The following is a 16600-nucleotide window of genomic DNA, read 5'->3' on the forward strand; positions in this document are numbered from 1 at the left end:
CTCTGTACCTTGAAGGTGTCTGCCACATCAGCAGTGGATCTGGTCTTCAGCCTCTTGATAATCAACACTTTAGTCTCAGGGTGAATCTCAGGCATGTTTGCAGACGTCTAGTTGACGTTGATGTGGTCTAGTGTACTGGGGTTCTTTTTTACACACCTGAGACCTAATTGATCCATTATAAATCACAGGTGAAGCTCCTATGACAAGGCTACAACACTCATGTCTTTGCAAAAATTTACTCAATGGGCTTTACCAAGCTTTGCACTGAAACTATTTGCACTATTACAAAAGCTGTTGGAAAAAAACTTGATTAGAAATATATTTCAGCGCACTTGAGGTCAATTTGTACACAAGCAACAAGACTTTTGTCAAGGACTGTAGACTTAATAGTCAGTTAATACCTATCATAAGAGTGTTTGTATTTGGTTATATTATGCACAATGTATACATAAGTCATAAATATAATCTACAAGCATTTTAAAGTGTAATTTATTAAAGTGTAGCACAGTATGTTCATGAGAAGGAAGATTAAGTCATATATACTTAATGTGTTTCTCTAGTCCTAGGTTGATTATTTAAATGTTCATAAATGTTTAAATGTTTCATTACCAGGCATGTTAAAATTTCTGTGCTGTAAATGGGGGCACATTTTATCAAGCAGTCTATATGAATATGCAAGAGACAGTTGGGGGAGGTGATCCTGGTTTTCAGTGTAATTGAAAATATTATTCAAGTGAATCCAAAGTTCAAATTAAAACTGACAAAGCTTTTCCTTTAACATGTTGATAACTGCTTTCATGACATTCACACAGAAATTAATGAACTGAGATACATGTTTATATTCATCGGGTGAAAGAGAAGAGCACAAAGGAATAGACAAACAGACACACATATTAAAAGATATGGCTCATAAAGCAACCACTCAAAGTGGGGTACAGTATCCTCAATATTTTTTCATAAATTCCATCTATGTTACAAAAGATAATGGTGGCCTAGTGTGTAAGGAAGCAGACCCGTAATCAGAAGGTTCAAAGCAAACGCATAGTCCCCACACACTGCTCCCCTTGCGCCGGTCATGGCTGCCCACTGCTCCCCAAGGATGATGGGATTTGTTGTGCGCACTGCAGTGTATCACAATTTGTTCTTTTTTAAATTCTGTAATTTCTTCTTGAAGAATTTAATTTAATTTCTTCTTTCCTCCTGGAAAGAATCCTGACAAACCTCTGAAATATACAGCCTATGAATATGCATATTTTGCTGAAATAATCTGATCTGATATCTGTTGAATTTTTGGTTGGAAGGTCAGTGTTATCTGGTCATAAAATTATAGATGCCTCCATTATTTATTCAGCGGTGCTGAGTAGGTCTCTACCACCTTGACATCTTTGCTGTAAAGCCAACACACACACACTCACATACACGCACACATTCTTTGTTGCCAGGAAACGGACCCTCACATTTGGCTTTTGAATTGACCAAAAGTCAAATGCCATTATACATGGCTTGGCAGATGCTAGCCAGCCATGTATCTGCCAGTACCTTATATATGTAAAAACAGTCTCCTACAGGGAAATACATGCTATGTAATCATGAATACTACAATGTTCCAACTTAAAAACATGTTGAATTTATATATATATTTGGGCATGGAACTTTGCTTAGAACAAATTATGGATAAGGAACTTACCCCTAATCCCAGGTCTCTGGTCATTCTGCAACTCCAGAAAACCTCCTGTTGGCATCTGCTGCATCAGTGAAAATGCCAGTATCTCATCGAGTTTTTCCACAGTACCTACCTGGAATGCCTAGTGATAAAATATAGATGCTTTGTAGGCTGTTTATTAAAAAAAGTACACTAATTAATATGAATCTGTTATATTTAACTAACACATGATTCACTCCTAGAATATCCAATATATACTGTAACTAATGAAGATTTTTGGATAATGAGTGGTCTATGCATCAGTATGCATGCTAAATTAGACAAGGAAACAAAAATATGCTTTCAAGCTAATTAGATGTTCACTCTCTCTTTGCTAGTCAATTACTATCCCACATTTCAAATACCCCTCCACACACTCACTCAATTTCCAAACCAAAGTGGCATGCACATTGCGTGCCATGGAGTTTGTGCTTCTACTTTCAGACTGAATGTTCCATCCAGTGGAATCACCATTCTTGACATCGACATGATTAATGCAATCAGCTTACATCACACTCATGACCCTACCACATAATTCATTTTGTAACTATACCTCATTATATCAGTTAACTAGACTAGAAAGTTGGTCTATAGGTATTACATGCTATTTATATTTCACGCATACTCACATCAAGCAACGTCCACTGTCAAAACACATCTGGCCAGCCTACAGCATCAAACATCTTATTTCCAGCATACCGCAACAGCATGAGGAAGATTAATTGAAATTAAATAACTACAGTCAACCAATAATCACTATTATAGTCAATTTCATCTTCATCTTGATTTCAGAGACCGCATGGATGCTTTGTTGTGGGTGATGTGTCAATGAGTCACAATGTGCAGAGGTCAAGGTTCAAAAAATATTTTTGACGCACAGCTTGCACATTGCTGGGCAGAGAGCAAGATCGCCATTCAGGCTTGCATGCCATAGAAAACAATGGGTTTCACTTATCATGGGCACTACATGGACTCTGTGAATTCCAGCATGGCACTGTGGTAATATGAAGCACCTGTGTCCATTTGGGGCAGTGGTGGCCTAGTGGTTAAGGAAGCAGCCCCATAACCAGAAGGTTGCAGGCTCGAATCCTGATCCGCCAAGGTGCTACTGAGCATGCTGAGCTGCATAGTGCACATAAATCACTAACTTTCTGCAATAAATAGCTACAGACCTCCAACTTCATTTGACTGTATCAGCTGAAGAACAGTGTGTAGTGAGCTTCATGGAATGGAATCCCCTTTACGGCATTTGGCAGTAACTATACCTTGGCCAATTCCATGGCCAAGCAGTTGCATTCAACCCTTACAACAGTGCAATGAAAATGCAATGCAAAGTATTGATAGATAGCTCCAACATAAAACATGGATGAAAAAGTTTGGTGTGGAGGATCTTGACTGGAGATCCAGAGTGGAGACTGTGAGCCAAACTTTCCAATGTACACACTCCTAAACCTTGTGGAATGTTACAGCTCCAACACTAATGGAGTGGTAGTTCAAACAACAGTAATCACCAGATGTAAATGTGTGAGGCTTGGTGTGTGAAATACCTGGCACATGAATTGCACAGGGTCAGCAACATTGGACAGAAGACGTGAAATCTCCCCCATGGTGCTGAAGTACTCAAGCAAATCCTTCCCCTTGGCCATGCCATCACAGTAGAGTGTAACAACCACACTTCCTGCTGGAAAGTCTAAAGGATCATAACTAGTAAGCAGGATCAGTAAGTGAAATATACATATACATTGTACTATATCAGGAATTTTATCAACAATAACTAAACTACATAAACCATTCCTAACATTATCAGTGCAGCTTTGCATATGTGTTTATAGGAATTCCTTCCGTGTACAATAAATAAAACTGCATACTATATTCTTTAAAATAGTGGGTACATTGCATACATTCGGTCTTCTCATATTTTGATTTATTTTTGTTGTTGATAAGATAAAATATTAATGTGTTAATTTATGTCATGTTCTTTTTGTACAGTTCAGACCTTTGTACAGTGTAGTTTTAACCTAAGCCAGATAGCATTAAGTAAGATGTCTCACCTGGCACATTCACAATAAGGGTCTGTTCATTCCAGTTCACAGGCTTTACCCGCACCTTTTGCTTGTTCCCATTAAATTCCACTTCAGCATTGTTGCAGGACACACTCTCCTTCAGTAGCAGGTGCATCTCTCCTGGATTCTTCAGTGAGGAATTCAATACAACATACAGTTTTGGGAGGCATTCAACACATTTTACCAAACATGACAAAGTAATTTGCTTTAAGCTTATTTTGGCATGAATAAATTGTCCAAAAGTAGAATTAGACTTACTCATATTTATATTCATATTTATACTGTTAGAATGCACAGTTTCAGAATGTCATGTCTGAGTGAAGGAACAGTTGCAAAACATTGTTAATGTTTTAAAGTTAAGCAGTAACGAAGTAAAGAAAAGAAGTGAAAGTGAAATAGACATAATGTCTACAAAACATACATAAAAGATGGTTTGATACCAGAGGTGGGTAGTATGGAGTTACAATTATTCAGTTACATTTTTACGACTTGATAAAAAATTGGGCAACGCTCTACTTGTTAATTTTTTTTAACCATTTATTCCATACATTAGATATGTTTCACCATTCAGATAGAGCAATCACTGACATGACACTGTGTCACCAATCAGACTTAGCCATGCATTCACATGACCACACACAAACTTAGTGGCATAGTGGCACAACTTTGTCACACAGCACATACATGGAATCAAAAGTGTCAGACATGACTGTCTCAAGGTCTAAAACCAAAGGTTACAGAAAGAACACAGGATCACAGTTTTCATACAGACCATTTTAGTCCTTAATTACTACAAATATTAGTATTAGTATTTTTTTTTATTATCATTGTGAAATACAGATTTATATATCTTTTAACTTTTCTCTCTAAAAAAACAAACAAGTTATTACAATCCAACAGTTACTCATTACTTGAGTAGTCTTATAACTACATACATTTGTACTATTACTTGAGTATTTTTTAGTTGACTACTTTTTACTTATACTTGTTACTTTAGAGTACTTACTTAAGTAAAATGATTGGTTACTTTACCAACCTCTGTTTGATACTACTAGGACAGATATCACATATAAACACAGACAAGTGACAAAAGAATGGAAAAGTTAGAAGTTACTGGATTTTGAGCATAGTAGTGAATAATAATAATAATAATAAATAATAAAGTGAAGTGATTGTCACATGTGAAACACAGCAGCACAGCACACGGTGCACACAGTGAAGTGTCCTCTGCATTTAACCCATCACCCTGAGTGAGCAGTGGGCACTCAGGGAGTGTGTGGGGGGGACGGTGCTTTGCTCAGTGGCACCTCAGTGGCACCTTGGCGGATCGGGATTCGAACCGGCAACCTTCTGATTACGGGGCCGCTTCCTTAACCGCTAGGCCACCACAGCCCCAAACTAATGTGAATAGTAGTGACTGGTGAGGTTTAAGAGTGAAAAATACAAAAGCAGCATTTTAAACTAATGTGTCTGACAGGCTGTCACTCAACTTCTCATTCTCTGGAAGGTGGGAGAGAAACTATATGCCAAGGAGACATGTTTCCCTGATGATTTTTAATAATTTGGTCTGAGTTGAATCAGATTGAATTGTCCTAACCAAATCTTGGACTTCCTCCTTTCTGAGTCCACCAGCCTCTTCATATTTTGTATGAGGGGCTGTTTTCCAGATATACTGAAATGTTTTCACATAGATAAACATGTGAAAAGCTTCATTATTTTGCCTTCTATATTCTGCATGTCAACATAGAATTTAATGTAAAATATTGTTTATTTTAGACCCATAGTTGCATCTCTATCACAGGGTTGCTATGGTTACAGCATTAATATGAATTTATACTTACATTTATGGCACTTTTCATCCAGTGCATCTTACGATCATTAGTTACAGTGCCCCTGGAGCAACTCTGGGTTAAGGTTTTTGCTCAGTGACAGCCTTTGACTTAGTGGTCTTATTGCCACTACCACCCATAGGCTACTAAGCACCTTATGGCCAGGCACAGTTGTCAATCAAGGTATCCATTTTTGGATTTTGTAACTACTGCTTCTGAGCCTACCTCACAGGGGACCCTGGAAGGGATAATCCGCATGGATGGGTTGGTTAATGAACATATAGAGCTCCTCTTCTGCACCTTCAGCTCAGGTCCAGTCACCCTCCGAAAGTCTGGGGATGAAGACTGGCTACCTGCATAAAGATCAGTAGCTTGACCTTGATTGACAAAATCACAGGTCTGTCTTTGTCATTGTCAGTCAGCTGAGCATCTCACCCATTTGCATTTAACAACCATTTGACAGGGTTTAAAGACCACATAATTAGGTGTGAACCATACAGGCATTATTGATGTTTTGGATTAAATTGAGAAATACATATCAAAAACACAAATATATTTATTTTTGTGATACATATATAAAAACTAAACACTGAACACACAAAAGCAGTTGGTTCTCACAAGAAAGATCCCTGCTGTTAAGCCTCTGTGTCTGTATGAAACTCAATCTTTATATGTTCATCACGTATTCTCCATTGAACTATTTGTACATACACAGTGTACTACAGGAAATGGCCGCTTAATATCAGAGCTCTGGTATTAGCTTTAAAATCTGTCATGCTGGAAAAAGAGCACATGCCATACGTTGTTATTACCAATTTTCCACAAATGAAACCAATAAAAAAATGAGAACATAAAAACAATGTATGTTTGTATGCAATCCACGAAGTGGTGAGTGAAGAGACTGTGGAAATGTCAGTGTTGCAGGCTGATCTTTGAGAGGACGTTAAAAAGCAAATGGTTTCAGAAAAGAGACAAACCAGAAACTACAAGATGCAACAAATCAGAAAGAGGGAGTAACAAGAACGCATCGGTCACATGGACACAAGTATGGCAGATATTGAAAGATTTGACATTGGGGTAAAATTGGGCCGTAATTATTAAATAAAAGGCACTTCAGTAGAAAGGGTCTGACTTGGATGGGCAGTCAAGGCTGTGAGGAATTGAAACAAGACCACAATCTGAGGAAAGGTTATTTTGTGCAATCCCACCACAATCACCTGCAAGCATGTAAGTGTAGTTCAGCTTCCAGAAGTCCTTGCTATGCTTCCCAGCATTATAACATCGAATGTAAAGAAGCTAATGAATCCAGTCAAACAATGTGAATTTATCACTTGGCTGCTGAACATAAAAGAATGGGAAAAATAAGCGTAAGGAAAACTGTCTACTGAGTGTATAAACATGGTAATTATTGATTTTTATTATATTGAATATTTCAATTATATTTGAATCCAATAAGGGATGAAGAGGGTATATTTGTTTTGATAAAAGGTAAGCTAGACCAAAAGAGATGTCTCTGTTTAACATCTTTGCCCATCCAGGGAGTGAATGGGGCATTTTTGTGTAAGAGTGTTTAACCTAATCACCACAATCGTATGGGACACTTATTTGTGGAAGAGATTTGTAAGTTTCATTGGTAGATTCATTTGAACACTGTGAGACAATGAATAAGCAATTCTTCAGGCTACCAGTTGCATTTTATACAGGTAACAAGCTAACATTGACAACTTGTTACCTAAAGACACACATCCATAGAAGAAATCTATACCAAACTCTGCACTATGGCCAAGACCAAAGAGCTTTCCTAGGATGTCAGGGACAAGATTGTAATATATGAGTAGAGATGACAGTAGAAACTGAAATGGAATTTGTTTGAATCTGAATTGCACAATCTGAAATTGAATTTATGAACTGAATCTGAATTAAATTGCATATGAATATCAAGAAAATTTAAACTTCTTTTTAATTCAAATTCAATTTAATTCAAATTCAATTTAATTCAAATTTGCTTCTCCTGACTCACAGACCCTTTTACAGTGGGTACGGAAAGTATTCTCTACACATACCGCTTAGAATTAGGGCAAAAGCTCTCTCTTGGTCTCACCAGAGCAGAGAATCTTATTTCTCACCATCTTGGAGTCCTTCGGGTGTTTTATAGCAAAGCCATGCAGGCTTTCAATTGTGATAACTTAATTGGAACTAGGAGAAGTGAATTTCTGTAACAATTTAAGGGACAATTTGCTATTTACTACATTCAGATTTAGTTCATGCAATTCAAATTCAGGATGTGCAATTTAGATTCGAAAAAACTCAATTCAATTTCAGTTTGTTCAATTCAGATTTAAATATATTCAACTCCTGGCACAAATCTCTGCCAATAGAGGAATGAGACACACACTGGAGGTCTTCATTAAACATCACGTCACGTTGGTGTCAGAAGTGGGATCGCCAGCCACGCCCCCGAAGGAAACAGAAGAAGTACAGATCGGATTAGACCAGGATGCCGAGCTTTATGCCCTACCTGGTAGGCCCGATGGAGCAAGCAAGCGGTGGAGGAGTGGCCTAGCGTTGGCCGAGTGACTTCAACCAGAGAACGACTCCTCACGGCCGGCAACAGCAGCGCCCTCCACAGTGAAGCTTCCACGCTACGATGGCCGGAAACCGCTGGAACCCTACATCTCCCAAGTTCGGCTGGCGGCAAACGGGTGGAGCCCAGCGCAGACAGCGGTCCACATCGTTCTCGCCCTCAAGGGGGAGGCGCTCAAGGTTCTGCTCGACCTACCAGAGCAGGCGCAGCGGGACTACTCCCGCCTGCTCAACGCATTGGAGCGGCGGTTTTGACAGTGGGAAAATGAGGCCGCCATGAGGGAGAAGCTTGAGGCAATCGCCAGCGACCTCCTCCACTACGTATGGTGGGGACATCCTAGACTGACAGCGGATTCGCACAAGGAGTTGGCCCTACAGGCATTCCTGCGGTCTCTCTCCCTGGAGCAGCTATGCCTCCACGTACAATTGCACGCCTCACAGACGCTCAACTCGGCCATCAGCGAGGCAGAGCTGGCGGAAGTGATCTTGGCGTTTGCGGTAAGAACAACTGGAAAACCCGGTAGGCCCAGTCACGCCTGCTGGGAGGACAGAATGAGGGGGTGGTACGAGCTGCTGCACTGGTGGGACGCCAGAGACTGACGACTGACACATGCAGCAATTCTCGGCCGCAATCCCTGTGCTGCACATTACCCTGGGTCGACGCAACACCCCCAACCCTGTGTGGATGGCAGAGATCAAGGAACAGTGCATCATCGGTCTAGACAAGAACAGGATCCAGAGATGCAGCGGGCACGCGAGTGGATCAGAGCACAGCGGAGACCAGACTGGGTGTAGGTGTCTGCCCAGTGCGCCGAGACCAAGGTGCTGCACCTTGGTTTGAGTCCCTAGAGATCCAAAATGGATTATTATTCCGATGTTGGATAGCTCCAGGGAACCAATGAATTACCTGGCAATTGGTGGTGCCCCAGGGACTTATAACCACCGTGCTCAAAATGGTACATGGGCACACTGGGCGAGGAGATGGTGAGGAGGCTACGGGACAGTTTTTATTGGCCGGGCTGCCAGCGGGACACTGAACTGTTTCTACACACATGTCACACCTGTATGGCGAAGAAGGGACCAAGTGGACACTCGCACGCCCCTATGCAGTCCTACATCGTGGGCATGCCCATGGAACGAGTGGGTGTGGACATCTTAGGGCCGTTTCCACAGACTGATGCTGGGAACCGCTACATTCTGTTTGCCATGGATTATTTTACAAAGTGGCCAGAAGCGTATGCGATTCCAGATCAGAGTGCCAACACAACAGCGGAAGTGAACTCCACAGTGACCAGGGGAGAATCTTTGAGGCGCAGGTGTTTGTGAAGGTGTGCCGGAGGCTCAGCATCATAAAGATCCGCACCACCACGCTGCACCCACAAAGTGATGGACTGGTGGAGCAATTTAACCAGACGCTCGCCACACATCTAGCTATCCTGACCGCACAGCACCAGAGGGACCTTGGATACACATTTGCCCCTGGTGTTATGAGCATACAGGTCCGCCAAGCAGGAGACCACTCGCTGTACACCGGCCACACTGATGTTTGGGCGGGAACTTAATCTTAGTGGACCTAATTGTCGGGTCGCCACCGGTGCCTGTGGGGGCAGGTGCTGCTGGGTCGGAGTACCTGTCAAAGCTGCGACAGTGGATGAGTGTGGTGCACAAGTTGTTGCGGCAACACCAGGAGGCAGCTACGCTGAAGGAAAAATGAGCATACGACTCGCGGAGCCGCAGGTAATGCAGGTAACTAAAGGCAACGGAGACAGAGAGGAAGGCTGCTGTGTCAGGACTTGTATGGACAACTCAGTGCCAGGTACAAGAGAACTGCAACAGAAATTGCAGCAGGTTTACCTGTGCAAAGTGTTACAAACTCACTCACATGGTCACTGGGTCTGCAAATGCTGCAAATTTTTTTTATAAATAACACACACTTGTGTTTCCATATATGTTGTGAATGTCTTTTTCATATTTGCAGGTCAGTGTGTGGGATATTTTGTATAGATATGGCAGACTTTTGTGAAGCTTTCCATGTCATACACATAGGTTTGGCCTGCTTTGGATTCTAGCTATTTTGAGTAAAAAAAATGCAAATGTGCCAGGCCTCACAGGTAATGGGGGGATGGGGAGTGACACATTCCAATAGGCCAACCATTTACAAATGAATGGAAGCCAATTGCTGGTGATTGAGTTCTTAGTTTCAAATCAAGTGGCCATTTGGCCTACCTCTGGAGGGCTGAGGAGCTCAGAAAAACTTGGGAGTTCTAGTGATAAAGGGATGGTGTATCAAAATGAAGTGAATAAAAAGTGATTAATTTCCACACTACAGTGGTCTCTACTTTTATCCTATCCCCTCCAGTGAGCGAGCAGTGGGCAGCCATGAAAAGCACCCGCAAACAGAGTGGGGGATACCATGCTCACCTCAGTGGTACAGGATTTGAACCTAGTTGATTACGGGTCCTCTTCCTTACCCGCTAGTCTACTACTGCCCTAGCTGGCGCCATGTACCATCAAATCGTAGGTGAGAACCTCCTTGCCTTCAGTCACTGTTCTGCAGTCTCCTCCTGCCATTCAGTAAGCACACAAACTGTTCCTTACACCCCCACTCTCCAGCCGCTGCAGCAACCCTTCATCCTCTTAAGCATCGGCCCGTCTTCAAATTCTGTCTCTCCTCAGCTGCCGCCCACATCTGCTGTAGGGGCTCACCCACCAGGGCTGGCTCCACCAGCTCCACGAGCCTTAGACTGGACATGCTGCTTCTGGGACAGCACGACACCATCTGCTGCCCAGTGGAGGCATTCCTGGAGAAACTGAAGACGGTGTTTCAAGGTTACACAGGGGGCAGAGCAGCATAGCAGACTACATCATAGAGTTCCGCTTTATCACCAAATTTTCCAGCCAGTGCCCCAGCCCCTGGAAAATGCAGCCCTGAACTTTCCTCTCAATCTGCCACCCGGTGCACTATACCAGTAACCATTCGCTGGACAACATCGTCAGGGGTGGCTATGAATCAGATGGACCTCAAATTGGCCACTTACCTGCAGCTCCCTGTTACTGCAGTCCACTTAAAGCTGAGATGGGACTGGATGGGTGTCCCCCTAGGCTCCTGTCATGTGCACTTCCAGACTTAGCCACTCCTGATATGCATCAAACCCACAGCTGACAAGATGCTGGTAGTGCACTTTCTCAACCGGACCCCCTCATTCTCTGATTCCTCTGGTTGACCACCCATGAGCCCCATGTCCACTTGGCCAACAGCAGCATTCAGAGATGGGGCAAGCAAGCTGACATCCCTTGACCCAAACCAAAACCCCAGGGATCCACCTTCCAACTGGTCTGTGCCCCCAACCCATGCCATATTATCTGCCTCAGACCACGTCTAAGCCATGACCATCAACCCAGGCCATGCCATTGCCATGTTCAGTGAGCCAAGCCATTTTTAAGCCAGGACCATCAAGCCAAGCCATGCCCTAGCCTCAATCCAAGCCATGCCCATCCTGGGGTTCCCCCTGCTACCAGGACCGAGTCATGGTATTTCCCCCTCATGGACCATATGACCTGGTCATCAAGGTGCTGGCCCCCAAGAGGTTGTCTGTACTAAAGAGTGGAATCATAAACCCCTCTTAGGAGCAGCCCCATTCTTCTTTGTGGGCAAGAAGGATGGAGGCCTCCGATTGTGCATTGACTATCAACTGCTAAATACAATCACAAAGAAGAACAGGAAGAAGAGAAGAACAGCTGAAGCTTATTATACACACAAAAATTCCATTCTGACATTGCTCAAAAAATCTGCTTCAATAACACGTTATCATAGGCTTGCATCAAGACACAGAACTACTGGCAGAGTTCGTGACACGGGAGTGGAGCCCCACAAGTGACAGGCTGCAATGATGACCAGTACCTAAAAACCTAAGCACTCATACATCGTTATTTAACTGCCACACAGCTGCAGGCCTGTTTATGAGATGTGAGGGGTACTAGCGGTTAAGGAAGTGGCCCCATAATCAAATCTCAATCCGCCAAGGGGGTTTGAAAATTTAGACAATAACAGGGATAGCCTAAAATTACAATAATTGACAATGTCAGTAGCTGGTGTTTTCACCATTTGGCGCAATGACAGCTTGACAGCAACGTCTCATGCTCCTCACTAGCTCCTCACTAGCCTAATGATGTTCTTCTGAGGCAATGCATTCCACTCTTCCACAAGTGCTACACACAGTTCTGCTAGGTCACCTGAAAGTGAAAGTGATTGTCATTGTGATACACTGCAGTACAGCATGCGTTCTCACAACGAAATCACCCTTAGTGAGCAGTGGGCAGCCATGACAGGCGCCCGGAGAGCAGTGTGTGGGGTCTGTTGTGCTGCTAATTGACTTTTCAGTTCTTGCACTTATTCTGCTGCATTTGGCTCTTAAACAGCAGGGATCTCGGATCTCGTAGCTTCTGTGCTTCACTTTGAAATGCCGCTTGTTCTTCAGTAAAGCTGTGCATGTAAGACTGTCATGAATGTCGGACCTGTCGAGGGAAAGAGGACGCATACACACAATGCCACCAGACATGGGACCATGGACTCACTGGCCATCACCCTGTTTGGTTCCCGGTTGACCCAGTAGATGGACCAATCACCTTGGTCAGTCAGATGGCTGCACTGGACCAGGCCCTCAAATAGGCTGCCACGGTCCGAAAGAGCAGTCCTGAGTACCCTGACATCTCTTCTGCTTTGCCATTTTGTGTGGATGGATTCTTCCATTGCCACCCTGCCGGCTGCTGCTTGCTCTACTCTTCCTCTCACCACAGCAGCATGGCCACGTTCTTGCTCACCAATATCCTCACCAATATTCTCTTGTAACTATTCACTATGTGTTGCAGGAATTGCACTTATTTACATTTACATTTAAGGCATTTGGAAGACGCCCTTATCCAGAGCGACTTACAATGTGATTTCAAGTTACCATCGATAAAGTGATCAGTTCTAGTTCATAAGGACCCCCAACTATGAATACAATCTTTTTATTCACTCTTGTTGTAGATTCTCTACATAAGTTAGACAATAAGAACGTTAGAAGTTAATCTAAATATTCTCTAAAGAGGAAGGTCTTGAGCTGCCCTCTGTTCTGACCTCAAGGGGTAGTTCATTCCACCACCGAGGGGCCAAGACTGAGAAAAGTGTCAATGAATGTCTTCCTTTTACCGATGGAAGGACCAGGTGAGCAGTACTGGAGGCTCTGAGTATACGAGGTGCAGTGCAAGATGTAATAAGGGCTTTGAGGTAGGATGGTGCTACTCCATGCGATGTTTGGCTTTGTAGGCCAGCATCAGTATTTTGAATCTATATAGCAGAGGGGTGGTGTGGGAGAATTTGCTAAGGTTGAAGATTAGTCGTGCTGCTGCATTTTGTATGAGTTGTAGAGTTCGGATGGTACATAGAGGTAGACCAGCTAGAAGGGAGTTGCAGTAGTCCAGTCGTGAGATTACTAAGGACTAATCCAGTATCTGGATGGCCTGTGTTGAAAGATTAGGGCAAATTCATCAGATATTGTAGAGTAGGAATCTACATGAGCGGGAAAGACTGCTGATGTGAGTCGAGAAGAAGAGTATTGTTATTCCAAGGTTGTGTGCTGTTGTAGAAGGAGAGAGCTGTGAGTTGTCCAGGTAAATAGCAAGATCCTGATGTAGTGAAGAATCTGCTGGAATGAATATTAGTTCAGTTTTGGTAGGTATTTATAACTGTTTTGATTTCTCACATCCCATCCCACACAAAAGTAACCACAAATACATGGCAGGACATGGGACGTGAGAAACTAAGTTTTAAAATCACCCACATGTGGTGCCTGTTAGGTAAGGGTGATTAGGACCCAGCATCTGAGTGGTATGAAAACATGTACCATTATATTATCATTACAAATACTGATACTAAACTTGTTGGTCGAGAGATACACATATAGAATGATTTATATATTTTTGTCAGTAAATATCTTGTATGAAGGCTTGTTTTGGTAAAGTTAAAAAGGGAAGTGAGCAGATTTGCATGTATAGGCGATAAGGGTGTAGGCTGACGCATGAGGAAGCGCATTCATTTGCATGTAATCTGCCATTGTTCATCACGAACACATAGGCTATCAAACATTGCCAGTATGGTTTTAGGGATCATATTATATTTTTATGCTGGAGTTTTATTCTGATTTAAATGATGTTGGATTAATGTACAATTCTGGAAATCATACTGCTCTCTCTAGCTTACTACTTATTATGTTTCACTGTCTTAATGTGTGTTTGCAAACAACATTGTATCCAAAGGGTTCAAATATGACCTTGAACATTAGCAAAAGATGCCAAATGTCAGTTAATTATTATTTGCATATCATTCTGTTGATGATATCTTTTCTTTTAAGTACATCTGATCTCAATCATGCAGACAATCCCAGTGCTCCTAGTATACATACTTACACATACACTGTGCCTAAATGCTTTTTGAGCGGAAGGGGCAAATTGTGCTTTGAAGCATTAGACCCAATTTGCATAATCTTAACTTGGTAAAACCTTTGTAACTTTGCCCACTCATTGCCACCTACTGTGCAGACACACTGAGTCCAGAGCTCTGGTTTAATTAAGACCATTCTTATATATGACTAATAGAAAATAAAATGCTACAGAAAATGTGTCTGAAATGAGTTTGAGCATTAAGCTGCTACCTTTATTAATGTGGGATTTGGAAAAGTAGCTACTTATATATTTATATATTTTTTACCATTCAGTATGCAGGGAAATGCTGAGTGCATTTGAAAACAGTGCATTCTTGTCATTTTTCACTGGGAGAAAACTGCAGGCTAGATGTGCTCACAGCTACATGGTCACAGTAATTGCCTTGTCAACCTGCAATAATAAAATCTTAAATATGCAGAACATTTATGCCTCTAAAAAGCTACTCCTTCCCTCCAGCATCAGCATTGAAACATAATTTCAGCCAGGTAACTGAAAAATCCCTGTCCTGCAAATTCCTGCAAAACTGTTTAAATGTCCCCTATCATGAAAATTTCATTTTGTGAGAAATGGTAATAGTTGTAAAGACTGCTTTGCCCATTCTGTTTCACCATAGAGAGAGGGGCAGCTCAGACAGACTGATCTGGAATTTGTCCCCTTATGTTGTCATGGGGAAAGGTTACCTCCAATTTCTCACGTGCTTTCCAGCCAGAGAATTTCCCACACGCTTCCTAAAACATTATCTCCACTGACCATCATGGCTTCCAAACATGCTAAGCATTGCAGTTGCTTGGTGATTGGATAAAAAAATGGGTACAAATATTTTTTTAGTTCCATTGTGCAAAACTAAAGAAACAATGGGTTAAATTAATTTTTTTCTAGAAAAACGCAGACACGATTTACTGTATGTGCCAAACATTGTGGTTGGTGAATGGTGTTGATGACATCATTTTGCAAATGCCCCCTCACTTCTATAGGCAGCTACACACACCGAAACGGCGCATCCTGCTGAAATCTCATTGTGGGACTGCACTGAATTTCGAAAAAGACTTCAGAGACAGTATTAGGGGACCTCAAAGACCTATATAAAAGCAAAAATTACCTTAATATATCTGTCATTTTATAAGTAAACAAGGTGACTGTAAACTACTCAGCTGATGTGTCAAATTCATCTGTTCACATATCAATAGATACAGACCAACATTATGTGTCAGTATCTAACTAGTGTCAACATGGGATCAACAAGCATCAATGGCAGGTGAAGAGTAAACTTCCCATTGACTACTGGTATAATCGAATGGGTTTTAGTAGGGTGGTAGTAGCCTAGTGGGTAACACACTCGTCTATGACCCAGAAGACCCGGGTTCGAATCCCCCTTACTACCATTGTGTCCCTGAGCAAGACACTTAACCCTAAGTTGCTACAGGGAGACTGTCCCTGTAACTACTGGTTGTAAGTCGCTCTGGATAAGGGTGTCTGATAAATGCTGTAAATGTAAATGTTTTCTCGTTCATAAGCAAGTGTGTTATCTACATTTGTTTTTTGGCTTCCTTACTCACTCCAGTCTTTAGTGTACATAAACTCTAGTTTTTACTCCCTGATCATGGAATTTCAGATTTCTTTCCTCAACAAAACTATTCACTTCGGGCACCAGATGATGTCACCAACACAGATAGAACTTCTCTGGTTTTACCTAGGCAACATAAAGACACTTACTGCTGCAGGAAGATTACTAAAGAAAAAAAAAACAAAATAATGAATTCAGACAATGAGTTAAACTAGTTAACACAGATAAATGCATTTGCCTTTTTACAGCTATGCACAAAGCCTGATGGGTAGTTTTACTTTGGTCCACATTTTCCCTTACATAGTTCACAGTTCCCTTTACACCCAACATCATTATTTTTATAAAACCTTTGTTTTTTCTTTTATATTTTGGATTC

General features: G+C 42.0%; 1 protein-coding gene across 4 annotated transcripts in view; it reads right to left on the reverse strand.

Annotated features, from left to right (window-relative positions):
* Positions 1-16600, reverse strand: part of LOC114791874 (B-cell scaffold protein with ankyrin repeats-like) — a 50017-nt gene that overhangs the window by 31386 nt on the left and 2031 nt on the right. For all 4 annotated transcript variants that reach the window (XM_028982409.1, XM_028982400.1, XM_028982418.1 and 1 more), the window contains exons 3-6: positions 5820-5947; positions 3754-3892; positions 3250-3392; positions 1688-1805 (exon numbers count right to left, since the gene is read on the reverse strand). In XM_028982409.1, the coding sequence (XP_028838242.1) occupies positions 1688-1805; positions 3250-3392; positions 3754-3892; positions 5820-5947 (528 nt within the window). The remainder of the gene's footprint in view (positions 1-1687; positions 1806-3249; positions 3393-3753; positions 3893-5819; positions 5948-16600) is intronic.

Source organism: Denticeps clupeoides, chromosome 1 (genome assembly GCF_900700375.1).
Source record: "Denticeps clupeoides chromosome 1, fDenClu1.1, whole genome shotgun sequence".
Lineage (NCBI taxonomy): Eukaryota > Metazoa > Chordata > Actinopteri > Clupeiformes > Denticipitidae > Denticeps > Denticeps clupeoides.